The sequence below is a fragment of the Manacus candei genome, unplaced genomic scaffold (assembly GCF_025592945.1).
Source record: "Manacus candei isolate 608988 ecotype Guabito, Panama unplaced genomic scaffold, ASM2559294v1 h1tg000600l, whole genome shotgun sequence".
Classification (NCBI taxonomy): Eukaryota; Metazoa; Chordata; class Aves; order Passeriformes; family Pipridae; genus Manacus; species Manacus candei.
In genome coordinates, this window is record NW_026138648.1 from 1 (window position 1) to 27805 (window position 27805).

At 58.2% G+C, this 27805-nt stretch overlaps 1 protein-coding gene across 1 annotated transcript; it reads right to left on the reverse strand.

Moving 5' to 3' along the window:
• Positions 1-3006: 3006 nt before the first annotated feature.
• LOC127466100 (zinc finger CCCH domain-containing protein 4-like) lies at positions 3007-27778 on the reverse strand. Its single transcript, XM_051776709.1, is given in 16 exon segments — positions 3007-4672; positions 4674-5187; positions 6012-6275; positions 6994-7323; positions 8235-8422; positions 8424-8561; positions 10539-10648; positions 11960-12071; positions 12704-12817; positions 14096-14232; positions 14917-15010; positions 15861-16000; positions 17446-17665; positions 18595-18705; positions 19754-19973; positions 27201-27778. Coding segments are annotated over 16 exon segments (3864 nt in total). The 5' UTR covers positions 27344-27778; the 3' UTR covers positions 3007-3643.
• Between the last annotated feature and the right edge of the window lie 27 nt (positions 27779-27805).

Genomic DNA, 27805 nt, shown 5'->3' on the forward strand with positions numbered 1-27805 from the left:
CCCAAAATTGGGGGGTTCCCACTCAGCCCACCCCCCCCCAAAACTGGGGGGGTTCTACCCCTCCCCGCCCCCAAAATTGAGGGGTTCCACCCCCACCCTCCCCAAAATTGGGGGGTTCCGCCCCCCCGCAACGTCCGAACCCCCAAAATCCCCTTTATTGGGGGGGGGGGGGAAAGGCCCAAAATGGGGGGGGACGACACAGGTCCCACCCAAAAAACCCCCCCAAATCCCAAGACCCCCCCCCCCGAGACCACCCTGAGACCCCCAAAATCCCCCTGAGCCCCCCCAAACCCCCCTTGAGACTCCCCAACACCCTCTTTGAGCCCCCCCAAACTCCCCCTCGAGACCCCCCAAACTCCCCCCAGATCCCCCAAAATTCCCCCGGGACCCCCAGACCCCCCCCAGACCCCCCCAAAATCCTCCTGGGAACCCCCAAACCCCCCTTAGACCCCCCAGACCCCCCCAAAATCCTCCTGAGACCCCCCAAAACCCCCCCCACATCCCTAAAATTCCCCCGGAACCCCTCAAAACCCCCCCCAGACCCCCCCAAAACCCCCCCAGACCCCCTTAAAATTCTCCTGGGACCCCCCCCAAAATCCTCCTGAGACCCCTCAAAACGCCCCCAGACCCCCTTAAAATTCTCCTGGGACCCCCCCGGACCTCCCCAAAATCCTCCTGAGACCCCCCAAAATCCTCCTGGGACCCCCCAACTCCCCCCCCAAAACCGCCCCCCCTCCCCCCCCAATTCAGGCTCCACCCCAGCTGATTTGCATATATTTACATATTTATTACACTGGCCCCGCCCCCTCCCTCCCCCCTCCCCCCCCCCCCCCCGGCCCCGGAGGGGCCCAAAAATTCCCTTAAAAAAAAAAACAAACCAAAAAAATAAAACAAAACAAACAAAAAACCACCAAAAACCCTCCAAAATCCCACGAAATCCTTTTTTTACAAAAATCCCCTTTTCTTCCCCCAAAAGATTCCCGGCAAAAAAAGTGGGAAAGAGTAAAAAATCGGTGCCTTTTCAGGGGCAAAAAAACCCCCATTTTGGGGCTTTTCGGGGCTGCTCAAAAACGACTTTTTTTTTCCCAAAAAATGTTTTTTTTCCCCCCAAAAAATGTTTTTTTTCCCCCCCAAAATGATGGTTTTTTCCCCCAAAATGAAGGGCTTTTCCCCCCAAAATTAGGTTTTTTTCCCCCCCAAAATTAGGGTTTTTCTCCCCAAAACCGAGTTTTTTTTCCCCCAAAAATGAAGGTTTTTTTTTCCCCCAAAATGAGGTTTTTTCCCCCCAAAAAAGTTGTTTTTTCTGCCCCCAAATGGTTGGTTTTTGGGCTCCAAATGCCCCTTTTCCGGCCCCAAACCCCGAGGGGAAAATTCGGGATTTTGGTTCAAACCATCCCAAGGTTTTTTCCCCTCCCCCCTCCCTCCAATTTTGGGTGATTTTCAGGATTTTGGGGCACTTTGGCATTTTTTCATCCACAATTCCAGGATTTTTTCCCCCATTTTCCTGCAATTCCCACACTTTGGGAGGAATTTCCACGATTTTTTTGGGGTGATTTTGGGCGTATTTGAATTTTTCAGGGCATTTTTTTCCTGTTTTCTCCACATTTTCCTCCATTTTTATGATTTTTTTTCCCTATTTTTGCCCTTTATTCCATGATTTCTCCCCCATTTTTATGCATTTCCTGCGATTTAGGATTTTTCTATGATTTTCTTGTCTTTTCCTGGGCAATTTTTAATGTTTTTTGCTCTTTTTTTACGGATTATTTTCATGATTTTGGTCCATTTTTAATCATTTCCGGGTGGTTTTTCCCGATTTTCTCCCATTTTTTTCCCCTTTCCCAAAGGAAAATTTGCCAAAGAGCCTCAAATCCCCCAAAAACTTGATTTAATCCAGTGGGAAAACAGAATTTTGGGGCGAAACCCCAAGAATTTGGGGCATTTTGCTGTTGGAAACAACAGAATTTTGGGGTTTTCTCCCCAAAATTGAGGTTTTTTTGGGGGGCAAAAAAAGGGGAAAATGAATCCAAAGAGTTTTTTTGTCACTGATGGGGAGAATTCCCGGGAATTTGGGGCAAATCTGGGATTTATTTACAATTTCTGGGGCTGAAAAGGAGCAAAAAGGGACAAAACGACCCCAAATCCACCCAAAATCCACCCAAAATTCACCTGGGGCATTTTTGGAGCAGGTTTGGAAATTTTGGAGCAGGTGTTGGGATTTTTGGGAGCAGGTTTGGGATTTTTGGGAGCAGGTTTGGGATTTTTGGAGCCATGTATGTTTGGAATTTTTGGAGCAGGTTTGGGATTTTTGGGAGCAGGTTTGGGATTTTTTGGAGCAGATTTGGGATTTTTGGGAGCAGGTTGGAATTTTTGGAGCAGGTTTGGGGGTTTTTTTGGGTTAAATTTGGGGGTTTGGGGCCAATTTTTGGGGGGTTTCGGGTCTGATTTGGGTTTTTTGGGGCGGGTTTTGGTTTTTTTGGGGGCAGATTTTGGGCCTTTTGGGGTTTTTTGGGCCGATTTTTGTGGAGTTTTGGGTCTGATTTAGTTTTCTGGGGCAGGTTTTGGGGGGTTTTGGGTATTTTGGGGGGTTTTGGGTTGTTTTGGGGCAGATTTGGGGCTTTTGGAGCCCTCGGACACGACCTTGAGCCAGGCTGGGGTTTTGGGGTGGATTTGGGGATTTTTAGCTGCATTTGAGTATTTTCAGCCAGATTTTTGGGTGGATTTGGGGTTTTGGGCATTTTTAGCTGCATTTCAGTATTTTCAGCCAGATTTTTGGGGTGGATTTGGGCATTTTTAGCTGCATTTGAGTATTTTCAGCTGGTTTTGAGTATTTTCAGCCAGATTTTCGGGTGGATTTGGGGGTTTTGGGGTTTCTGGGTGGATTTGGGGATTTTTAACTGGATTTGAGTATTTTCAGCCAGATTTTCGGGTGGATTTGGGGGTTTTGGGGTTTTCTGGGTGGACTTGGGGATTTTCACTGGATTTTTGGGTTGGATTTGGGATTTTTGGGTGGATTTGGGGTGATTCTGGTCGGATTTTGGGGTGGTTTGGGGTAATTCTGGCCGGATTTTGGGGTGATTTGGGGTGATTCTGGCCCGATTTTGGGATCATTTGGGGTAATTCTGGCCAGATTTTGGGGCGATTCAGGCCCCCCTCACTGGCAGAAGGGCGAGGCCGTGGGGTCGAAGCCCTTGAGCCTGGTTGGGGTTTTGGGGTGGATTTGGATATTTTAGCTGGATTTGGGGTTTCTGGGTGGATTTGGGGCGATTCTGGCCGGATTTTGGGGTGGTTTGGGGTGACTCTGGCCGGATTTTGGGGCGATTCAGGCCCCCCTCACTGGCAGAAGGGCGAGGCCGTGAGGTCGAAGCCCTTGAAGACGTCCTTGAGCCTGGTTGGGGTTTTGGGGTGGATTTGGGGTTTCTGGGTGGATTTGGGGTTTCTGGCCGGATTTTGGGGTGATTCTGGCCGGATTTTGGGGTGATTTGGGGCGGTTCTGGCCGGATTTCAGGCCCCCCTCACTGGCAGAAGGGCGAGGCTGTGGGGTCGAAGCCCTTGAGCCTGGTTGGGGTTTTGGGGTGGATTTGGGGTGATTCTGCCGGATTTTGGGGGTGATTTGGGGCGATTCTGGCCGGATTTCAGGCCCCCCTCACTGGCAGAAGGGCGAGGCCGTGGGGTCGAAGCCCTTGAAGACCTCCTTGAGCGACGCCGCGTCCTCGGGGGGGTCCCTGGCGGGGCTGTTCCCCGGGAAGGGGCTCCCGGCTCCGGGCCGGGTCCCCCCCCCCGGCCTTGGCCCTGCCGTACAGGGGGGGGGGCCACGGGCAGGTTGTGCAGGGCGGGCTGGGGGTGCTGGGGGGGGTTCTGGGGGCCGCCCTCGCCGCCCTGGGGGGGGTGGGGGGTGTTGGTGCTGCTGCTGTTGCCCCCCGGGGGGGGGGTTGCTGTTGCCGGGGGGGTTGTTGTTGCCCCCCCGGGGGCGGGGCCGGTTGTAGCTGTTGTTGTACCTGTCCGGGGGCTCCGCCCTGTCCGTGGTGTCCGGGGGCGGCTCCAGCGCCGAGCGCCGCAGGAACGGCGGCTCCTTGGGGGGGCTCCCTGGGGGGCTCCCTGGGGGGCTCCTTGGGGGGCTCCTTGCCTTCCCGCCGGCAGCGGGGGGGTTGGTTTTGGGGGCGGGGGTCCCGTCGGCGCTGCCCGGCCCCCCCTCGGGGCCGTGGGCGGTGCGGGGGTCGTAGAGGCTGATGTTGCTCAGGACGCTGCTCTGGCCGCCCCCGCCCCAGCTCAGCCGGGGGTCGTAGGGGGCGATGGCGGGGCCGGAGTCCCCCCCTCCCCCGCCGCTGGGATTGGAATTCCCGCTGGAATTGCCGCTGGAATTGCCGCCGCCCTCCGGGCCCTTCCCGCCGCTCTCCAGGCATTTCTGGAGGCGGGGGTCGGCCGGGGGGTTCTTCCTGACGCGGGGGTCGCTGGGTTTGTCCCCCCCCGAGGCGTTGACAGTCTGCAGGATGCGGGAGAGCAGCTCGAAGTCCGGCAGGGCGGAGGAGGAGGAGGAGGAGCAGGAGGAGGAGGAGGAGGAGGATGAGGAAGACGAAGCCGGGGCGGCTCCGGGCTCTCCGCCGGCTCTCCGCGGGTCCGAGGTCGCCCGGAGCAGGCGTGGGTCGGATCCTGGAGCGGCCTGGAGGGCCACGGGGGGCAGGAGGAGGCTCCTGCTTGGGCAGGGGCAGCGGGATCAGGTCCTCGGGGCTCCACAGCACGGCGCGGGCGAAGGGCGGCTTGGGCAGCACCACGGCCTTGCGGATGTGGCTGAACTGCTGGAGCTGCGAGCGCGGATCCCGCTGGGAATGGCCCGGCAGCGGCTCCAGGGGGATGGGCACGGCCTTGTCCCGCAGCAGCCGCTCCCCCTCCTCCTCCTCGGGGAGCCCTCGGGGGGGCTCGGCCCTGGGGGGGCCGTGCCGGGCCAGCCGGGGGTCGGAGGGGTCCCGGCTCCGGGGTCGGGAGCTGCTCGGGGTTCCGGGCCAGCCGCGGGGTCCCGCAGCCGCGGGTCGGAGGGGCGGGGGGGTCTCTGCAGCCGGGGGTCGCTGGGGGGGTCGCCGGGGGGGTTGTTGGGGGGTCTCGCCGAGCTCTGCTGGCGCAGGGATTTGAGGATGGAGGTGACGCTGCTGCCGCCGTCGTCCTCGTCGCTGGAGTACCAGTTCCCGGGGTCGCCTGGGATGGGACAGGGAATGGGGGACAGGGAATGAGGGAACAGAGAAAGAAACCCCAGAATGGGTTCTTAAATAGATCCCTGAAATATTCCCAGGTTTTCCTAAAAACAAGGAGCCTCTGGCCTCGATTTCACCCCCCAAAGCCCCAGAGAGCTGCAGTACCAGTTCCGGGGTCGCCTGGAATGGGACAGGGAAGGAGGGAACAGGGAATGAGGGAACAGACAGGGAGAGGAGCCCCACAATGATCAGGATCAGGAGCTGCAGAGCGAGCAGGATTGGGGGCGAGGCTGTAACAGGATCAGGATCGGGATTGGGATCAGGATCAGGGATCAGGACCAGGGCTCAGGATGGGGATTCCCTCCTTGCCTTCCTCGTTGTCCCGGTCTGTTTTCCCGGGCTCAGGCTCAGGGATCAGGGGACTGGGATCAGGACCAGGGATCAGGGATTGGGATCAGGATCAGGGATCAGGGATTGGGATCAGGGATGGGGATTCCCTCTTGCCTTCCTCGTTGTCCCGGTCGGTTTTCCCGGGCTCAGGCTCAGGGCTGAGGGACTGGGATCAGGACCAGGGATCAGGGATCAGGATCAGGGATTGGGATCGGGATCAGGCTCTGGGATTGGGATCAGGACCAGGCTCAGGGATCAGGGATGGGGATCAGGGATTGGGATGAGGCTCAGAATTCCCTCCTTGCCTTCCTCATTGTCCCGGTCCGTTTTCCCGGACTTAGGCTCAGGGATCAGGATCAGGGATTGGGATCAGGACCAGGCTCAGGGATCAGGGATGGGGATCAGGGATTGGGATGAGGCTCAGAATTCCCTCCTTGCCTTCCTCGTTGTCCCGGTCTGTTTTCCCGGGCTCTCCCCCCCTCCGTGCCCGCTCCTCCTCCTCGTGCTGCTTGTGCTGGATGCGCAGGAAGAGCGCCCGCTGCGCCGACGGCAGGAACTCGGGAATGCCGGGAATGCCGGGAATGCCGGGGCCCTTCCCCAGCCCGGGGGGGCCCTCGCAGAGCCCCTCGGGATCCAGGGAGGGATCCGGGAACAGGGGATCCCCCCCCGGCCCCTCCAGGGGCTCGTACCCGCCGTAGTCGTCTGGGAAAGGGAACGGGGGGAAATTCGGGATGAGAAAGGGTTTGGGAGGAGAACAGGGATTTGGGGTGATAAGGGGGATTTGGGATGAGAACAGGGATTTGGGATGAGAAGGAGGATTTGGGCTGAGAAGGAGGATTTAGAATGAGAAGGAGGATTTGGGATGGGAAGAAGGATCTGGGCTGAGAAGCAGGATCTGGGATGAGAAGGTGGATCTGGGATGAGAGGCAGGATTTGGGCTGAGAAGCAGAATTTGGGATGAGCAGCAGGGATTTGGGATGAGAAGCAGAATTTGGGATGAGCAGCAGGATTTGGGATGAGAAGGAAGATTTGAGATGAGAAGGAAAATTTGGAATGAGAAGGAGGATTTGGGATGGGAAGAAGGATCTGGGCTGAGAAGCAGAATCTGGGATGAGAACATGGATTTGGGATGAGCAGCAGGACTCTGGATGAGCAGCAGGATTTGGGCTGAGAAGGTGGATTTGGGCTGAGCAGCAGGATCTGGGCTGCACAGCAGGACTCGGGATCAGAAGCAGGATTTGGGATGAGCAGCAGGATTTGGGATGAGCAGCAGGGATTTGGGATGGGCAGCAGGGATTTGGGCTGAGCACATGGATTTGGGCTGAGCAGCAGGATTTGGGATGAGCAGCAGGATTTGGGATGAGCAGCAGGATTTGGGGCTGGGCAGCAGTATCGGGGCGGCGCCGTTCCCGGTCCCCACCTGCGCCTGCCATGTTGCCGGGCTCCACGTCCATCCCCTCCGGGTTTGGGTAGAAGGACTCGTAGAAGCCCTGGCCCGGCCCCGGCGGGACCAGCCCGGGGTGGGGGTGGGAGTGGGGGTGGGAGTGGGGGTGGGGGGACTCCTCGGGGCCCCCCCCGGCCCCGTAGGGCAGCAGGGGGGGCCCGGGGGGGCCCAGGGGGGGTCCCATGGGCATGTCGGGGTGCAGGTCGGGGTGCAGGTCGGGGTGCAGGTCGGGGTGGAGGGGGCCGGGGAGGGGCCCGGGGGGGCCTCCCGGGCCCGGGAATCGCGGGGGGGGGCGGCCCCGGGTGCCTGAAACGGCGGGAAAGAGGGAATTAGGGGGGGACACGGGCACCACTGACCCCCGCGGGGGCACAACTGACCCCCAGGGGCACTCACATGTGCCCAGGTGTGCCCAGGTGTGCCCAGGTACCCCCAGGTGCCCTCACCCGTCCCCAGATGTGCCCAGGTGTCCCCAGGTGCCCTCCCCTGTCCCCAGGTACCCCCGGGTGCCCCCAGGTACCCACCTGACCCCCAGTTTCTCAGCCAGCTGCCCGGTGGGCCTCACCTGTCCCCAGGTGCCCCCAGGTACCCCCAGGTGCCCTCCCCTGTCCCCAGATGCCCCCAGGTGTGCCCAGGTACCCCCCAGATGCCCCCAGGTGCCCACCTGACCCCCAGTTTCTCAGCCAGCTGCCCAGTGGGCCTCCCCTGTCCCTAGGTGACCCCAGGTGCCCCCAGATGCCCTCCCCTGTCCCCAGGTGTGCCCAGGTACCCCCAGTTACCCCCAGGTGCCCCCAGGTGCCCACCTGACCCCCAGTTTCTCAGCCAGCTGTCCCATGAACCTCCCCTATCCCCAGGTACCCCCAGGTACCCCCAGATGCCCTCCCCTGTCCCCAGGTGCCCCCAGGTACCCCCAGGTGCCCTCTCCTATCCCCAGATGCCCCCAGATGCCCCCAGGTGCCCCCAGATGCCCTCCCCTGTCCCCAGGTGCCCCCAGATGCCCCCAGGTGCCCCCAGATGCCCTCCCCTGTCCCCAGGTGCCCCCAGGTGTGCCCAGGTGCCCCCAGGTGTGCCCAGGTGCCCCCCGGTGCCCACCTGACGCCCAGTTTCTCAGCCAGCTGCCCCGTGAACCTCCCCTGTCCCCAGGTGCCCCCAGATGCCCTCCCCTGTGCCCAAGTACCCCCAGGTGCCCCAGGTGTGCCCAGGTGCCCCCCAGTGCCCACCTGACGCCCAGTTTCTCAGCCAGCTGTCCCGTGGGCCTGACGACGATCTCGAAGAGCGACGGGATCTTCTTGAAGGGGTCTGGGGGCGGCTCCAGGGGCTCCCCCGGGATCGGGGGGGGCCCGGGGGGCATCGGGGGGGGCCCGGGGGGGGGGAGGCCCCTGCCGGGGGGGGAGGGGGGGCGCGGGGGGGGGCCCGGGGGGCCGGGGGGGGGTGGGCAGCAGCCCCACGCCCGGGGGGGGTTTGGGCAGGGGGTTGATCCCCTGTTTCTTCAGCTCCTCCACCTCCTTCTCGTCCTCCGCGCCCGCCTCGGCGTCGTCGGCCAGCATCTGGGGACACGGGGGGGTCAGGGGGGTCAGCATCTGGGGACACGGGGGGGTCAGGGGGGTTTGGGGGGGTCAGGGGGGTCAGGGGGGGTCAGCATCTGGGGACACGGGGGGGTCAGGGGGGTTTGGGGGGGTCAGGGGGGGGTCAGCATCTGGGGGAACGGGGGGGTCAGGGGGGGTCAGCATCTGGGGACATGGGGGGGTCAGGGGGGTTTGGGGGGTCAGGGGGGTTTAAGGGGTCAGGGGGGGTCAGCATCTGGGGACATGGGGGGGTCAGGGGGGTTTGGGGGAAATTGGGGGGGTCAGGGGGGGTCAGCATCTGGGGAAACGGGGGGGTCAGGGGGGGTCAGCATCTGGGGACATGGGGGGGTCAGGGGGGGTCAGCATCTGGGGACATGGGGGGGTCAGGGGGGGTCAGCATCTGGGGACATGGGGGGGTCAAGGGGGTCTGGGGGGGTTTGGGGGGGTCAGGGGGGGGGTCAGCATCTGGGGACACGGGGGGGTCAGGGGGGTTTGGGGGGGTCAGGGGGGGTCAGCATCTGGGGACACGGGGGGGTCAGGGGGGTCAGCATCTGGGGACACGGGGGGGTCAGGGGGGTTTGGGGGGGTCAGGGGGGTCAGGGGGGGTCAGCATCTGGGGACACGGGGGGGTCAGGGGGGTTTGGGGGGGTCAGGGGGGGGTCAGCATCTGGGGGAACGGGGGGGTCAGGGGGGGTCAGCATCTGGGGACATGGGGGGGTCAGGGGGGGTCAGCATCTGGGGACATGGGGGGGTCAGGGGGGGTCAGCATCTGGGGACATGGGGGGGTCAAGGGGGTCTGGGGGGGTTTGGGGGGGTCAGGGGGGGGGTCAGCATCTGGGGAAATGGGGGGGTCAGGGGGGGTCAGCATCTGGGGAAACGGGGGGGTCAGGGGGGTTTGGGGGGGTCTGGGGGAAATTGGGGGGGTTTGGGGGGGTCAGCATCTGGGGGAATGGGGGGGTCAGGGGGGAAAATGGGGGGGTCGGGGGGGGGTCAGCATCTGGGGGAACGGGGGGGTCAGGGGGAAATTGGGGGGGTTTGGGGGGGTCAGCATCTGGGGGAACGGGGGGGTCAGGGGAGTCAGGGGGGGTCAGGGGGGGTCAGGGGGAAATGGGGGGGTTTGGGGGGGATTGGGGGGTTCAGCATCTGGGGACACAGGGAATGGGGGGTCAGGGGGGGTCTGGGGGGGTCAGCATCTGGGGACACAGGGAATGGGGGGGTCTCCAGGTGTGCTTTGGGGGTCTCCAGGTGTGCTTTGGGGTCTCCAGGTGTACTTTGGGGGTCTCCAGGTGTCTTTGGGGGTCTCCAGGTGTGCTTTGGGGTCCCCAGGTGTGCTGTGGGGTCTCCAGAAAGGATTTGGGGTCTCCAGGAGGGATTTGGGGGTCCCCAGGTGCGTTTTGGGGTCCCCAGGTGTGTTTTGGGGTGCCCCAGGTGTGCTTTGGGGTCCCCAGGTGCGTTTTGGGGTGCCCCAAGTGTGTTTGGGGGTCCCCAGGTGTGTTTTGGGGGTCTCCAGGTGTGCTTTGGGGTTCCCCCAGGTGTGCTGTGGGGTGCCCCAGGTGTGCTTTGGGGTACCCCAGGTGTGTTTTGGGGTCTCCAGGTGTGCTGTGGGGTCTCCAGGAAGGATTTGGGGTCTCCAGGAGGGATTTGGGGGTCTCCAGGTGTGCTGTGGGGGGTTCCAGGTGTGCTGTGGGGTCTCCAGGAAGGATTTGGGGTCTCCAGGAGGGATTTGGGGGTCTCCAGGTGTGCTTTGGGGTCCCCAGGTGTGCTTTGGGGTCTCCAGGTGTGCTGTGGGGTGCCCCAGGTGTGCTTTGGGGTACCCCAGGTGTGTTTTGGGGTCTCCAGGTGTGCTGTGGGGTCTGCAGGAGGGATTTGGGGTCTCCAGGAGGGATTTTGGGGTGCCCAGGTGTGTTTTGGGGGTCTGCAGGAGGGATTTGGGGTGCCCAGGTGTGTTTTGGGGGGTACCTTGTCGAGCAGGTCGCGGGTGTCGTCGCTGAGGGGGGCGTGGGAGAACATGCAGTCGTCGCCGTTGATGCAGAGCCCGGTGGTGTGGAACAGCTTGCACGGGAAATCCCGTGGCACAGTCAGGGAAAAACGGGAACAACGGGAACAACGGGAACACCCCGAGCCCACCGGGGACACCCCGGGACACCCCGGGAAAAAAGGGCCCCCCCAGGCTCGGTTTAGGGTCATTTTAGGCTGGTTTTAGGCCAAATTTAACCTGATTTTAGGCCAATTTTAGGCTGAGTTTAGACCAATTTTAAGCTGATTTTAGGTCAATTTTAGGCCGATTTTAGGCCAAATTTAAGCTGATTTTAGACCAATTTTAAGCTGATTTTAGACCAATTTTAGGTCAATTTTAGGCTGATTTTAGACCAATTTTAGGTCAATTTTAGGCTGATTTTAAGTCAATTTTAGGTTCATTTTAGACCAATTTTAGGCTGATTTTAGGTCAATTTTAGGCTGATTTTAGACCAATTTTAGGCTGGTTTTAGGCCAATTTTAGGTTGATTTCAGACCAATTTCAGGCTGATTTTAGGCCAATTTTAGGCTAATTTTAGACCAATTTTAAGCTGATATTAGGCCAATTTCAGGCTGATTTTAGACCAATTTCAGGCTAATTTTAGACCAATTTCAGGCTGCTTTTAGACCAATTTTAGGCTGATTTTAGACCAATTTTAGGCTGATTTTAGACCGATTTTAGGCTGATTTTAGACCAATTTTAGGTCAATTTTAGGCTGATTTTAGACCAATTTTAGGCTGATTTTAGACCGATTTTAGGTCAATTTTAGGCTGATTTTAAGTCAATTTTAGGTTCATTTTAGACCAATTTTAGGCTGATTTTAGGTCAATTTTAGGCTGATTTTAGACCAATTTTAAGCTGATTTTAGACCAATTTTAGGCTGATTTTAGACCAATTTTAAGCTGATTTTAGACCAATTTTAAGCTGATTTTAGACCAATTTTAGGCTGATTTTAGGCCAATTTCAAGCCTATTTTGGGTCAATTTGGGGGCGACTTTTAGCCAGTTTTGGGCTGATTTGGGGGCAGTTCTGGGATAATTCCAGGCCAATTCTGGGCTGATTTCAGGCTGGGTTTTGGCCGATTTTGGGTCCATTTTGAGCCGATTTTTGGCCGATTTCAGGCCAATTTTGAGCCGATTTTTGGCCGATTTCAGGCCAATTTTTGGCCGATTTCAGGCCAATTTCTGGCTGATTTCAGGCCAATTTTTGGCCAATTTTGGGCCGATTTTTGGCTGATTTCAGGCCAATTTTTGGTCAATTTTGGGTCAATTTTTGGCCGATTTCAGGCCAATTTCTGGCCGGTTCTGGGGGTGTTTTGGGGTGTTTTTGGGGCTGTTTTTGGGGGCGTTTGGCCCAAGGATATCGTGCATGTAGGGGCAGCTCTCGGCGCGGGCGCAGTAGCCGGTGATGTAGAACTTGCACAGCTCCCGTTTCTTGGGCAGTTCGATGTCGTGGCTGAAGTTGCAGTGGTCGCCCTGGGACAGGGGGGGAGAGGTGAGAGCCCAGAATTCCACCCCATTCTGGGCCCATTCCCGAGGGATCCCTGGGGGGGATACAGCTGGGATCCTGGAATTCCACCCCAGCCCAGGGCCATTCCCGAGGCATTCCCGGGCCCATTCCCGAGGGATCCCCGGGCCCATTCCCGAGGGACTTCTGGGCCCATTCGCAGACCCATTCCCACAGCATTCCCAGACCCAGGCCCAGTCCCATTCCCAGGCCCATTCCCAAGTCATTCCCAGCCCCATTCCCAAGGCATTCCCAAACCCATTCCTGAGGCATTCCCAGCCCCATTCCCAGGCCCATTCCCAGGTCCATTCTTGAGGCATTCCCAACCCCATTCCCAGCCCCATTCCCGGCCCCATTCCCACTCCCATTCCCAGCCCCATTCCCGGCCCCATTCCCAGCCCCATTCCCAGCCCCATTCCTGGCCCCATTCCCAGCCCCATTCCCGGCCCCATTCCCAGCCCCATTCCCAGCCCCATTCCCATCCCCATTCCCGGCCCCATTCCCACTCCCATTCCCAGCCCCATTCCCAGCCCCATTCCCAGCCCCATTCCCAGCCCCATTCCCGGCCCCATTCCCGGGTCATTCCCGACTCGTTCCGTACCCACGTGCACCGTCCCTCCACGAAGTACTTGCAGATGACCTTCCCCTTCTTGTCCTGGGGCAGGTGGGACTTGTCGTGGTCGTTCCGTCGGTAATTCCCGCAATTCCCGCCCTCCTGGAGCGGGAGAATCCCAGGGAACCCCCGTCAGCATTCCAGGGGAACCCCCGTCAGCATTCCAGGGGAAATCCGGGAATGAAACGGGGGAGGGAAAAGGGGGAAAATCCGCGGGATTTGGGGGGGACAAGGAGGGGTTTGGGGAGGGCTCGGCTCGGAATTCCAAGGGTTGGAAAGGAAAAGAGGAATGTGGGGAGGCTGAAATCCCGGGATTTGGAGGGGAAAATCCCAATCCTGGCGGGAAAATGGGATTCCAGGAGGGTTTTCCCGCTGCCCAGGGCGGGATTCCCGGGGATTCTATAGGGAAAAGGGGGGGGGAAATCTGGATCCCGGTGGGAAAATGGGATCCCGGGAGGGTTTTCCCGCTGCCCAGGGTGGGATTCCCGGGAATTCCATTGGGAAAAGGGGGAGGAAAATCCCAATCCCAGAAGGAAAATGGGATCCCGGGAGGGTTTTCCCACCGCCCAGGGCGGGATTCCCGGGAATTCTGTCGGGAAAAGGGGGAGGAAAATCCCAATCCTGGCAGGAAAAGGGGACTCCAGGAGGGTTTTCCCGTTGCCCAGAGTGGGATTTCTGGGAATTCTGTCAGGAAAAGGGGAAGGAAAATCCCAATCCCAATGGGAAAATGGGATCCCGGGAGGGTTTTCCCGCTGCCCAGGGTGGGATTCCCGGGAATTCTGTGGGGAAAAGGGGATTCCCAGAGGGTTTTCCCGCCGCCCAGGGTGGGATTCCTGGGAATTCTGTGGGGAAAATGGGATCCCGGGAGGGTTTTCCCGCTGCCCAGGGTGGGATTCCCGGGAATTCTGTCAGGAAAAGGGGAAGGAAAATCCCCATCCCAGTGGGAAAAGGGGATCCCGGGAGGGTTTTCCCGCCGCCCAGGGCAGGATTCCCAGGAATTCTGTCAGGAAAACGGGGGGGAAAATCCCGATCCCGGAGGAAAAGGGGGAGGGAAAATCCCGATCCCAATGGGAAAAGGGGACTCCAGGAGGGTTTTCCCACTGCCCAGGACAGGATTCCTGGGAATTCCGTGGGGAAAAGGAGACTCTGGGAAGGTTTTCCCGCTGCCCAGGACAGGATTCCCAGGAATTCTGCCAGGAAAAGGGGAAGGAAAATCCGGATCCCGGTGGGAAAATGGGATTCCCGGAGGGTTTTCCCGCCGCCCAGGTCGGTATTCCCGGGAATCCCGTGGGGAAAAGGGGATCCTGGGAGTGTTTTCCCGCCGCCCAGGTCGGTATTCCCGGGAATCCCGTGGGAATTCCTCTGGGCTCAGCCCCTCACCGCCATGTCCTCGTCGTAGTAGTCGTCGTCGTCGTTGATCCCGGGTTTGCCGACCCCGCTCCGGCCTCTCCCGCGGCCCCTTCCCGGCCCTTTGGGGCCCCGCCCGCGGGGACCCCGCCCGCGGCCACGGGGCAGCCCTGCAGCAAACTGGGAGTCACTGGGGGGCACTGGGGGGCACTGGGGGGCACTGGGATCACCCTGCCACAAACTGGGAGTCACTGGGGGCACGGGGAGGGGATTGGGGGGGACGGGGGGGCACTGGGAGCCACTGGAAGGGACTGGGAGGGACTGAGATTGGACTGGGAGGGACTGGGAAAGACTGGGATTGGACTGGGAGGGACTGGGGGGCACTGGGAGGGACTGGGATTACACTGGGAGGAACTGGGAGGGACTGGGATCAGACTGGGAGCCACTGAGGGGGACTGGGATCAGACCAGAAGGGACTGGGAGGGACTGGGATTGGACTGGGAGGGCCTGGGAGGGACTGGGATCAGACTGGGAGGGCCTGGGAGTGACTGGGATCAGACTAGAAGGGACTGGGATCACACTGAGAGTCACTGGGACCATACTGGGAGTGACTGGGACCACCCTGGGGGTAACTGGTGTGTACTGGGAGTGACTGGGATCACACTGGGCGTGACTGGGACCATACTGGGGGTGACTGGTGTGTACTGGGCGTGACTGGGAGCACCCTGGGGGTAACTGGTGTGTACTGGGAGTGACTGGGATCACACTGGAAGTGACTGGGATCACTCTGGGCATGACTGGGACCATACTGGGGGTAACTGGTGTGTACTGGGAGCAGGGCCTGGCGTGCTCACCCCGCCCCCTCTCCTTGCTCCGCCGGTACTGGGACAATTCCTTGGAATAATCGTCGTAGTCGTCGTCGCCCGGAGCCTCCTCGGGGTCACAGTACTGGGAAAACTGGGAATGCTCAGGGAATTGGGGCCCTTTTCCCGAGGGAATGGCCCCACCTTTCCCAAGGGATTGTCCCTGCCCATTCCTGCTTTTCCCAAGAGACCATTCCCACCTTTCTCAAGGGATTGTCCCTGCCCTTCCCAAGAGACCATTCCCACCTTTCCCAAGGGATTGTCCCCTGCCATCCCAACCTTTCCCAAGGGATCATTCCCTGCCCATCCCAACCTTTCCCAAGGGATCATTCCCTGCCCATCCCAACCTTTCCCAAGGGATCGTTCCCTCACACAGGGGCTGATGGGATGGGGTTGGAACCCCGGGATGGGATCAAAACCCGGGGATGGGATCAGGATCCTGGGATGGGATCAGGACCCTGGGATGGGATCGGGACTCTGGATGGGATCAGAACCCCAAGATAGGATCAGAACCCCGGGATGGGATTGAAATCCTGGAATCAGATCAGAACCCTGGGATGAGCTCAAACCCCTGGGATCAGGTTGTAAGCCCGGGATAGGATCAGAACCCTGGAATGGGATCAGGATCCTTGGATGGGATCAGAACCCTGGGATGGGATCAAAACCCTGGGATGGGATCAGGACCCCAGAATGGGGTCAGAATTCCAGGATCAGATCAGAACCCCGGGATGGGATCAGAACCCTGGGATGGGCTCAGGACCCCGGGATGGGATGAGAACCTTGGGATCAGGTTGGAAGCCCAGGATGGGCTCAGGACCCCGGGACGGGCTCAGGACCCCGGGACGGGCTCAGGACCCCGGGATGGGCTCAGGACCCCGGGCTGGGGTCGGAATGCCGGGATGGGGTGGGAATTCCCTGGGGAACCCCGGGCTCACCTCCATGTCATCGTCGTACCCGTCGTCGTCGTCGTCCGGGACGTCCCCTCGGGAGCGGCCGCGGCCCCTCAGCCCGGCCCGGCCACGCAGACCCCCCCGGGACCCCCGGCCACGGAAACCACGGCCACGGCCTCGGCCTCCTGTGGGAGCAACCCAAATCCCATGGGAATGGGATAAACAACACCCCGGGAATGGGATAAACAACCCCCCGGGACCCCCGGCCACGGAAACCACGGCCACGGCCTCGGCCTCCTGTGGGAGCAACCCAAATCCCATGGGAATGGGAATGGGAATGGGATAAACAACACCCCGGCCACGGAAACCACGGCCACGGCCTCGGCCTCCTGTGGGAACAATCCCATGGGAATGGGAATGGGATAAACAACACCCTGGGAATGGGATAAACAACACCCTGGGAATGGGATAAACAACACCCTGGGAATGGGATAAACAACCCCCCGGGACCCCCGGCCACGGAAACCACGGCCACGGCCTCGGCCTCCTGTGGGAACAACCCCAGATCCCATGGGAATGGGAATGGGAATGGGAATGGGATAAACAACACCCCGGCCACGGAAATCATGGCCACGGCCTCGGCCTCCTGTGGGAACAACCCCAGATCCCATGGGAATGGGAATGGGATAAACATTTTCGGGGGGTTTTTGTGGGATTTTTTTGGGGATTTGGTGGTGTTTTCCCGTTTTTGCTGTTTTTCCCATTTCTCCCGTACCTCTGCCCCGGTGAGCCCCGTCCTTGGCCCTCCTGTACTGGGTTTGTTTGGGGTGATTTTGGGGTGGTTTTTGGGGTATTTTTGGGGTGGTTTTTGGGGTTATTTCCATACCTCTGCCCCTGTGAGCCCCGTCCTTGGCCCTCCTGTACTGGGTTTGTTTGGGGTTTGTTTGGGGTGTTTTGGGGTGGTTTTTGGGTATTTTTGGGGTGGTTTTTAGGTTATTTCCATACCTCTGCCCCTGTGAGCCCCGTCCTTGGCCCTCCTGTACTGGCTTTGTTTGGGGTGTTTTTTTGGGGTGTTTTTGGGGTGTTTTTGGGGTTTGTTTGGGGTGGTTTTGGGGTGGTTTTGGGGTGGTTTTTAGGTTATTTCCATACCTCTGCCCCTGTGAGCCCCGTCCTTGGCCCTCCTGTACTGGGTTTGTTTGGGGTTTGTTTGGGGTGTTTTGGGCTGTTTTGGGGTATTTTTGGGGTGGTTTTTGGGGTGTTCTCCATACCTCTGCCCCTGTGAGCCCCGTCCTTTGCTCTCCTGTACTGGCTTTGTTTGGGGTGTTTTTTTGGGGTGTTTTTGGGGTGTTTTTAGGGTTTGTTTGGGCTGGTTTTGGGGTGGTTTTGGGGTGGTTTTTAGGTTATTTCCATACCTCTGCCCCTGTGAGCCCCGTCCTTGGCCCTCCTGTACTGGGTGTGTTTGGGGTTTGTTTGGGCTGTTTTTGGGGTGGTTTCTTGTGTGTTTTTGGGGTTATTTCCATACCTCTGCCCCTGTGAGCCCCGTCCTTGGCCCTCCTGTACTGGGTGTGTTTGGGGTGTTTTGGGCTGTTTTGGGGTATTTTTGGGGTGGTTTTTGGGGTGTTCTCCATACCTCTGCCCCTGTGAGCCCCGTCCTTGGCCCTCCTGTACTGCCCCAGCTCCTTGGCGAAGTCGTCGTAGTCGTCCTTGGGGGGCTCCTCGTCCTCCTCCCCCTCGTAGGGCCCCAACTCCTCCCCCTCGAAGTCCTCGTAGGAGCCGTAGGAGGAGCCCTTGGAATCCTTGGAATAGCCCTTCTTGGGGCCTTGTGAGTGGCACTGGGAGTACTGGTGGGACTGGGCAGGGAAGCAACGGGAGAAAGCCTTGGAATCTGGGAGTCCTGCTCTGCCCAGCATTCCCAGGGATTCCCAAACACCTGTGGGGTAGGGAAGGGTCTATTCCCAACATTCCCAAACACTCCTGGAGTAAGGAAGGGTCTATTCCCAACATTCCCAGGGATTCCCAAGCACCCATGGGGTAAGGAAGGGTCTATTCCCAACATTCCTAGATACTCCTGGAGTAAGGAAAGGTCTATTCCCAATATTCCCAAACACTCATGGAGTAGGGAAGGGTCTATTCCCAACATTCCCAGGGATTCCCAAGCACCCGTGGAGTAGAGAAGGGTCTATTCCCAATATTCCCAAACACCCATGGAGTAGGGAAGGGTCTATTCCCAACATTCCCAGGTATTCCCAGGTACTCGTGGAGTAGGGAGGGGCCTAGTCCCAACATTCCCAGGTATTCCCAAACACTCATGAAGTAGGGAAGGGTCTATTCCCAATATTCCCAAACACTCCTCGAGCAAGGAAAGGTCTATTCCCAACATTCCCTAACACCCATGGAGTAAGGAGGAGTCTATTCCCAACATTCCCAAACACTCATGGAGTACAGAAGAGTCTATTCCCAATATTCCCAGGTACTCATAGAGTAAGGAAGGGTCTATTCCTGGAATTCCCAGGGATTCCCAGCTATCCCAGCTATTCCTAGAGGAGCAGGAAGGGTTGAATTCCCAGTATTCCACTCCCAGCACTCCCAGCACTCCCAGAATTCCCACTATTCCCATAACTCACAGAGTAGGGGGGGCTGTATTCCCAGTATTTCCTGGAGTGCCCCTTTTCCGCCGGGCTGTATTCCCACTCCCAGCATTCCCAGTGACTCCCAGAGCAGGGGGGGCTGTATTCCCACTCCCAGCATTCCCAGAATTCCCAATATTCCCATTACTCACGGAGTAGGGGGGGCTGTATTCCCGGTATTTCCTGGAGTGCCCCTTTTCCGCCGGGCTGTATTCCGAGTCGTCGCTGTAGTCGGAGAAGTCGTCGCTGGACGAGGCGTGCCGCTGGAAAACACCGGGAAAACCTCGGTCCACACCCCCCTCCCGCCCCTTCCCGGCCTCTGGAATTGGCCCCCCAGCCTCCCCCCGGCCCTTCAGTCCCAAATTTTCCCAGAGAAACCCCCCCGGCCTGGGGTGAATCCCAAAATCCCGAGGGGAGGCAGGGCAGGGATGAACTCCAGCCCAGGGAATTCCCAGGGATTCCTGGAGCCAACATTCCCAGCATTCCCAGTGACTCCCAGAGCTGGGAGGGCTGTATTCCCATTCCCAGTGTTCCCAGCATTCCCAGTATTCCCAGTGACTCCCAGAGCTGGGAGGGCTGTATTCCCATTCCCAGCATTCCCAATATTCCCAGTGACTCCTAGAGCTGGGAGGGCTGTATTCCCATTCCCAGCATTCCCAGTAACCCCTGGAGCTGGGAGGGCTGTATTCCCATTCCCAGCATTCCCAATATTCCCAGTAACCCCTGAAGCAGGGGGGGCTGTATTCCCATTCCCAGTATTCCCAGTAACCCTTGGAGCAGGAGGGGCTGTATTCCCACTCCCAGCATTCCCAGTAACTCATGGAACAGGGAGGGCTGTATTCCCATTCCCAGTATTCCCAGTGACTCCCAGAGCTGGGAGGGCTGTATTCCCATTCCCAGTATTCCCAGTGACTCCCAGAGCTGGGGGGGCTCTATTCCCATTCCCAGTATTCCCAGTATTCCCAGTAACCCTTGGAGCAGGGGGGGCTGTATTCCCATTCCCAGTATTCCCAGTGACTCCCAGAGCTGGGAGGGCTGTATTCCCATTCCCAGTATTCCCAGTGACTCCCAGAGCTGGGGGGGCTCTATTCCCATTCCCAGTATTCCCAGTAACCCCTGGAGCAGGGGGGGGGGTCGTATTCCCACTCCACCCCCCCCTCTGAAGGAATTCCCAAAGGAAAATCCCCCTTTTCCCCAAAAACCCGGGCTTTCCAACGTTCCCGCCCCGCGGAGGAGCAGAATTCCAGGGAATCCCGGAAAAGCGGCTCCCGGGAGGGGCTTCCCCGGCGGAATTCCCGGGGAAGGCCCCACCTTGTGCTTGGATTTGCGTTTTTTCTTGGATCTCCTCTTCTCCTTCTCCTTGCGGCGCTTCCGCTTGGCCCGGCGGTGCGACTTCTCCTCCTCGGAGTCGCTGCGGTGCTTCTCCCCCTTCTCCCTCCTCCCCCTCTCCTGGGATTGGGATTGGGCTTGGGAATGATCCTCCTCCCCCCCGTCGTCCTCCAGCTCCCCCTCCTCCAGCTCCCCATCCTCCCTGGAGAAGGGAAAGCACAAAAAACGGGAATGTTGGACCTTTGGGGGGGGAAATAGAGGGGAGGAAAGGGTCTCGCTCCGATCCCCAATTCCTGCAGGTTTCCAGGATTCCTGGGGAGATCCCAAATTCCCAGGGAACTCCTGGGGAGATCCTGAACTCTTGAGGAGATCTGAAATTCCTGGAGAGATCCCAAATTCCTGGGGAGATCCCAAACTCCTGAGGAGATCCCAAATTCCTGGGGAGATCTGGAACTCCTGGGGAGATCCCAAATTCCTGAGGAGATCCCAAACTCCTGGGGAGATCCCAAATTCCTGAGGAGATCCCAAACTCCTGGGGAGATCCCAAATTCCTGGGGAGATCCCAAACTCCTGAGGAGATCCCAAATTCCTGGGGAGATCCCAAACTCCTGGGGAGATCCCAAATTCCTGGGGAGATCCTGAACTCTTGAGGAGATCCCAAACTCCTGGGGAGATCCCAAATTCCTGAGGAGATCCAGAACTCCTGGGGAGATCCTGAACTCCTGAGGAGATCCCAAATTCCTGGGGAGATCCTGAACTCCTGGGGAGATCCCAAATTCCCGGGGAGATCCTAAACTCCTGAGAAGATCCCAAATTCCTGGGGACATCCCAAATTCCTGAGGAGACCCCGGACTCCTGGGGGCTTCCAAAACTCCTCACGAGATCCCAAATTCCCAGGGAATTCCTGGTGAGACCCCAAATTCCTGGAGAAACCCCAAATTCCTGGTGAGACCCCAAATTCCTGGTGAGACCCCAAATTCCTGGAGATACCCCAAATTCCTGGTGGCTTCCCAAATTCCCTCTGAGATCCCAAATTCCCAGGGAATTCCTTGTGAGACCCCAAATTCCTGGTGAGACCCCAAATTCCTGGTGAGACCCCGAACTCCTGGGGGCTTCCAAAACTCCTCATGAGCCCCCAAATTCCCAGGGAATTCCTGGTGAGACCCCAAATTCCTGGAGATACCCCAAATTCCTAGTGAGACCCCAAGTTCCCGGAAATACCCCAAATTCCTGGTGAGATCCCAAATTCCTGGGGACTTCCCAAATTCCTGGGGAGATCCCAAGTTCCTGGTGAGATCCCAAATTCCTGGGGACTTCCTAAATTCCTTATGAGATCCCAAATTCCTGGTGAGACCCCAAGTTCCTGGTGAGATCCCAAGTTCCTGGGGGCTTCCAAAACTCCTGCTGAGATCCCAAATTCCCAGGGAATTCCTGGTGAGACCCTAAATTCCTGGAGATACCCCAAATTCCTGGAGATACCCCAAATTCCTGGTGAGACCCCAAATTCCTGGTGAGACCCCAAATTCCTGGTGAGACCCCAAGTTCCTGGAAATACCCTAAATTCCTGGTGAGATCCCAAATTCCTAAGGACTTCCTAAATCCCTGGTGAGACCCCAAGTTCCTGCTGAGCCCCCAAATTCCTGGTGAGCCCCCAAATTCCCAGGGAATTCCTGGAGATACCCCAAATTCCTGGTGAGATCCCAAATTCCTGCTGAGATCCCAAATTCCCAGGGAATTCCTGGTGACTTCCCAAATTCCTGGTGAGCCCTCAAATTCCTGGTGAGACCCCAAATTCCTGCTAAGATCCCAAATTCCCAGTGAATTCCTGGTGAGACCCCACATTCCTGGTGACTTCCTAAATTCTTTGTGAGCCCCCAAATTCCTGGGGACTTCCCAAATTCCTGGTGAGACCCCAAATTCCTGGTGGCTTCCTAAATTCCTTGTGAGACCCAAATTCCTGGGGAGACCCCAAATTCCCAGGGAATTCCTGGTGAGACCCCAAATTCCTGGAGATACCCCAAATTCCTGGGGACTTCCTAAATTCATGGTGAGACCCCAAGTTCCTGGAAATATCCTAAATTCCTGCTGAGATCCCAAATTCCTGGGGACTTCCTAAATTCCTTGTGAGATCCCAAATTCCTGGGGACTTCCCAAATTCCTGCTGAGACCCCAAATTCCTGGTGAGCCCCCAAATTCCTGCTGAGACCCCAAATTCCCAGTGAATTCCTTGGGACTTCCCAAATTCCTGGGGACTTCCCAAATTCCTGGAGATACCCCGAGTTCCTGCTGAGACCCCAAATTCCTGCTGAGATCCCAAATTCCTGCTGAGACCCCAAATTCCTGCTGAGATCCCAAATTCCTGGGGACTTCCCAAATTCCTGGTGAGACCCCAAATTTCTGGGGACTTCCAAATTCCTGCTGAGACCTCAAATTCCTGCTGAGATCCCAAATTCCTGGGGACTTCCTAAATTCCTGGGGAGACCCCAAATTCCTGCTGAGATCCCAAATTCCTGGGGACTTCCTAAATTCCTGGGGAGACCCCAAATTCCTGCTGAGACCCCAAATTCCTGGGGACTTCCCAAATTCCCAGGGAATTCCTGGGGACTTCCCAAATTGCTGGTGAGCCCCCCAAATTCCTGGAGAGGAAACCCCCCCAGTCTGGGAATTTTTTTGGGAAAACAGGAGGGACAAACCCACAGGACAAAGGTCTCCAAGCGACTCCCGGGGGTCGATTCACGTGGGGAAAATCCCGGTGGGAATTAATTAATCCCTAACGAGGCCTCTCCAATCAACGCTTCCCACCCCCGGGCTCGGCTTTTCCCAGCTTTTGGGGTTTTTTGGGAATACCAGGGAAGGGCCAAACCCGGATTTGTGCTTAAACGGGGGGGGAGAAAAGGGGAAAACGAGGGGGGGGGAGGCCAAAAACCCCCCAAAATTCCAATTATCCCGCTGGGAAAGGGGGGAAAAGTGGGATTGGTGTCGATATTCCCACCGGGATGGTGTGCAGGGGGCAGGACACACCCGGAATCCTCGGGAATATTGGGAATATCCGGGAAAATCCGGGAAAAGGGCCGTGTGGGGGTCACTGAGGTGCTTTTTACCACCTGGGTTGGGGGGTTTTTTTTTGTGGTTTTCACACTTTTTCCAGTGATTTCCACCAACTTTTCCACTTTTTCTTTTTTTTTCGTTCCGGTTTGTTTTCCAAGGAAAACCTGGGAGGGAATTCCAGGGCTGGAAACGTTATTTTTTGGGGGGGGGAAGGGATGAAAATTGTGTGCTTTTGTCACTTTTTTGGGGTTTTTTTGGGGGTTTTTTTGGGGGGAATTCTGCTTGGTTTGGACACACGGGGATCAACTCACTGTTTACATGGAGTTTACGTGGAATTTACGTGGAATTTACGTGGAATTTTCACGGAGAACACCTCGGGAATTACGGGGAGGGGACGAGAGGGGGAGGAAAAGGCAGGAAAAATGACATTTAACGACCCCAAATCCCTTCAGTTCCCCCCCATTTCCCACCACACACCTGCCCAGGGGCCCCCAGAATTCCCGGGATTCGTCTCAGTTTTTCAGGGATAACCCCCAGAACCTCCCTGGATCCACCTGGTTTTAAGGAAAACTCCCCAAAAACCTCCCTGGATTTAATTTGTTTTTATCAGGAATAACCCCAAAAACTCCCTGGATATCAGAAATATTCCCAAAACCTCCCTGGAGTGACTTTTTTTTAAGGAAAACCCTCAAAAACCTCCCTGAATTTACCTTTTTTTTTAAATAAAAACCCCAAAAACCTTCCTGGATTTACTGTTTCTACCAGAAATAACCCCAAAAACCTCCCTGGATTTACCTTTTTCTATCAAAAATATCTCCAAAACCTCCCTGGATTTGGCCTTTTTTAACCAGGAATATCCCCAAAAACCTCTCTGAATTTATCTTTTTTTAAGGAAAACCCCCAAAACCTCCCTGGATTTACTGTTTTTATCAAAAATAACCCCAAAACCTCCCTGAATTTTCCTTTTCTTATCAAAAATATCCCCCAAACCTCCCTGGGTTGACTTTTTTTTTACCAGAAATATCCCCAAAAACCTTCCCTGAATTTACCTTTCTAAGGAAAACCCCCCAAAACCTCCCTGAATTTACTTTTTTCATCAGGAATAGCCCCAAAACTTCCCTGGATTCCCCTTTTTCTCCTGCTTTTTTCACACTATTTGGTTTGAACTGCACAAAAAAAAGTGGGAATATGGGAAAGGGCTCCAAATTATGGTGGGGAGGGGTCAGAAAAACAGGGAAAAAGGGAATTTTTGAGGCAGATATTGGTATTTTTGAGCGTTTTGAGCACTGGGGGGGAACTTGTCACACCCCAAAACCCCCCCAGGGCCCCCCAAACTTCCTGATCCCACTTTGGGGGGGATTTAAGGGGATAAATTGGGTGTTACTGAGGGAATAATGGTGTTGGAAGGGATTAATAAGGACACAAACTCCCCAAAAAGAGGCTCTAAACACACCTAAAAAGGAGCTGAAACCCCCAAAAGAGGAGCTGAAACCCCTAAAAAGGAGCTGAACCCCCCAAAAAGGAGCTGAACCCCCCAAAAAAGAGGAGCTAACCCCCCCAAAAGTAGCTAAATTGCCCCAAAAGAGGGTCTAAAGCCCCCCAAAAAGCAGCTAAAGCTGCCCAAAAAGGAGCTAAACCCTCCAAAAAGAGGAGCTAAACCCCCCCAAAAGAAGTTAAACTCCCCCAAAAGGAACTAAACTCCCCCAAAAAGCAGCTAAATTCCCCAAGAGGGTCTAAAGCCCCCCAAAAAGCAGCTAAATTGACCCAAAAAAGGAGCTAAAGCCCCCCAAAAAGCAGCTAAAACCCCCCAAAAAGAGGAACTAACCCCCCAGCAGCTAAACTGTCCCCCAAAAGGGTCTAAAGCCCCCCAAAAAGCAGCTAAATTGCCCCAAAAAGGGTCTAAAGCCCCCCCAAAAGCAGCTAAAGCTGCCCAAAAAGGAGCTCCCCCCCCAAAAAAAAGGGGCTAAACCCTCCAAAAAGGAGCTAAACCCCCCAAAACAGGGTCTAACCCCCCCCAAGAGCCCCCAGGCCCCCCCTCAGTCCTGACCCCCCTCCCCAAAATCCCCTCCCAGGGCCTGCACAACCCCACCCACCCCCCAAAATGGGGCCCCCCTTCCTCCTCCTCCTCCTCCTCCTCCTCCTCAGGGCCCCCCAAGCCCTCCCCCCACAATGGGTCCCCCCTTGAGCCCCTGAACCCCCTCCCCAATCCCCCTCGGGCCCTTCCTCACCTTCCTCTTCCTTCTCCTCAGGACCCCTCCCCAAATCCCCCTCGGGCCCTTCCTCACCTTCCTCCTCTTCTTCAGACTCCTCTCAACTCCTTCCTCACCTTCCTCTTCCTCCTCAGGACCCCTGAACTCCCTCCAATCCCCCTCAGATCCTTCCTCCTCCTCAGAGCCCCCCTCCCCAATCCCCCTCGAGCCCTTCCTCACCTTCCTCCTCCTCCTCAGAGCCCACTCAAGTCCTTCCTCACCTTCCTCCTCCTCAGAGCCCCCTCGAGTCCTTCCTCACCTTCCTCCTCCTCAGAGCCGCCCCCCCAAGCCCTTCCTCCTCCTCTTCCTCTTCCTCACCCCCCCACCCCAAATCCCCCTCAGGCCCTTCCTCCTTCTCCTCAGACCCCCTTCTGACCCTTCCTCACCTTCCTCCTCCTCAGACCCCCCTCCCAATCCCCCTCGGGCCCTTCCTCACCTTCCTCCTCCTCCTCAGAGCCCACTCAAGTCCTTCCTCACCTTCCTCCTCCTCAGAGCCCCCTCGAGTCCTTCCTCACCTTCCTCCTCCTCAGAGCCGCCCCCCCAAGCCCTTCCTCCTCCTCTTCCTCTTCCTCACCCCCCCACCCCAAATCCCCCTCAGGCCCTTCCTCCTTCTCCTCAGACCCCCTTCTGACCCTTCCTCACCTTCCTCCTCCTCCTCAGACCCCCTCCCAATCCCCCTCAGACCCTTCCTCATCTTCCTCCTCCTCCTCAGACTCAAGTCCTTCCTCACCTTCCTCCTCCTCAGAGCCTTCCTCACGCCAAATCCCCCTCACCTTCTCCTCCTCACCCCCCCTCCGGTCCTTCTTCCTCCTCCTCACCCCTCCCAAAATCCCCCTCAGGCCCCTTCCTCACCTTCCTCTTCCTCCTCCTCAGGCCCCCCCCAAATCCCCCTCAGCCCCTTCCTCCTCCTCAGACCCTTCCTCACCTTCCTCCTTCTCCTCAGACCCCCCTCAGACGCTTCCTCACCTTCCTCTTCTTCCTCCTCAGGCCCCCGCTCCAACCGTTCCTCACCTTCTTCTTCTTCCTCCTCCTCAGACCTCCCCCAAATCCCCCTCAACCCCTTCCTCCTCCTCCTCCTCCTCCTCAGCCCCTTCCTCACCTTCCTCCTCCTCCTCAGACCCCCCTCAGGCCCTTCCTCACCTTCCTCCTCCTCCAATCCCCCCCTCCCCAATCCCCCGCAGGCCCTTCCTCTTCAGACCCCCCCATTCCCTGTCAAGGCCCTTCCTCCTCCTCCTCGGACCCCCCTCAGGCCCTTCCTCACCTTCCTCTTCCTCTTCGAATCCCTCCCTCCTCAATCCCCCTCAATCCCCCTCAGGCCCTTCCTCCTCAGACCCCCCCCATTCCCTCTCAGGCCCTTCCTCCTCCTCCTCGGACCCCCCTCAGGCCCTTCCTCACCTTCCTCCTCCTCCAATCCCCCCCTCCCCAAACCCCCTCAGGCCCTTCCTCTTCAGACCCCCCCATTCCCTGTCAAGGCCCTTCCTCCTCCTCAGACCCCCCTCAGGCCCTTCCTCACCTTCCTCCTCCTCAGACCCCCCTCAGGCCCTTCCTCACCTTCCTCCTCCTCAGACCCCCCTCAGGCCCTTCCTCACCTTCCTCTTCCTCTTCGAATCCCTCCCTCCTCAATCCCCCTCAGGCCCTTCCTCCTCAGACCCCCCCCATTCCCTCTCAGGCCCTTCCTCCTCCTCCTCGGACCCCCCTCAGGCCCTTCCTCACCTTCCTCCTCCTCCAATCCCCCCCTCCCCAATCCCCCTCAGGCCCTTCCTCTTCAGACCCCCCCCATTCCCTGTCAAGGCCCTTCCTCCTCCTCCTCAGACCCCTCTCAGGCCCTTCCTCACCTTCCTCCTCCTCCAATCCCCCCCTCCCCAATCCCCCTCAGGCCCTTCCTCCTCAGACCCCCCCATTCCCTGTCAAGGCCCTTCCTCCTCCTCCTCCTCCTCAGACCCCCCTCACCTTCCTCACCTTCCTCCTCCTCAGACCCCCCCGCGCCCTCTCCCCCCTTTTCCCCCCCCACCTCCCCCTTTTCCCCCTTCCCCGACCCCCCCCCGCCGCCCCCTCCCCAAACCTGGTCCGGCGCGCCGGACCGACCCCCAGGCACACAGAGAGCGGCCGCTCGGGAGAGGCGGTTACTGGACCTTTCGTCCGGGCCGTGCTGGAGCGGCGGCGGCGGCCGGGGGAGGCTGCAGCTGCCGTGGCAGGACGGAGAAGGGGGGGTGCAGTGCGGGCTGGGGGGGGAGGCGGCGGCGGCGGGGGGGACACTCGGGCTCTCCACGGCCATGGGCAACGGGCGGGGGGGTGGAGAACGGGGGGCACAGTCACTGAACGGCGCGGGGGGCTCGGCCCGGCGGCTCCTCCGCCCGCGCCCCGCGCTCCGCGGGCGGACACACAAAATGGCGCCCGCCCTGAGGCAGCGCCCCGGCGCCCGCCGGAAACACCCGAGCGCCGCCGGAAACACCCGAGCGGCGGGGCGGAAACCGCCGAACGCTCGCGAACGTTTCCGAAGGGCCCCGAACGGTCCCGAAGCGCCCCCAGAGCCCTGCGAGCGTTCCCGAAGCGCTCCCAAATATCTCCGAACGTTTCCCGAGTTCTCCAAAGCTCAACCAACGTTTCCCAACGTTTCGCAATATTTCTGAAGGCCTCCGGCTGTTTACGGAGGCCTCTGAATGCTTACGGAGGCCTCCGAATGTTTACGAAGGCTCTCCCCGAATGTTTCCGAAAGTTACCGGAGACTGACGAAGTT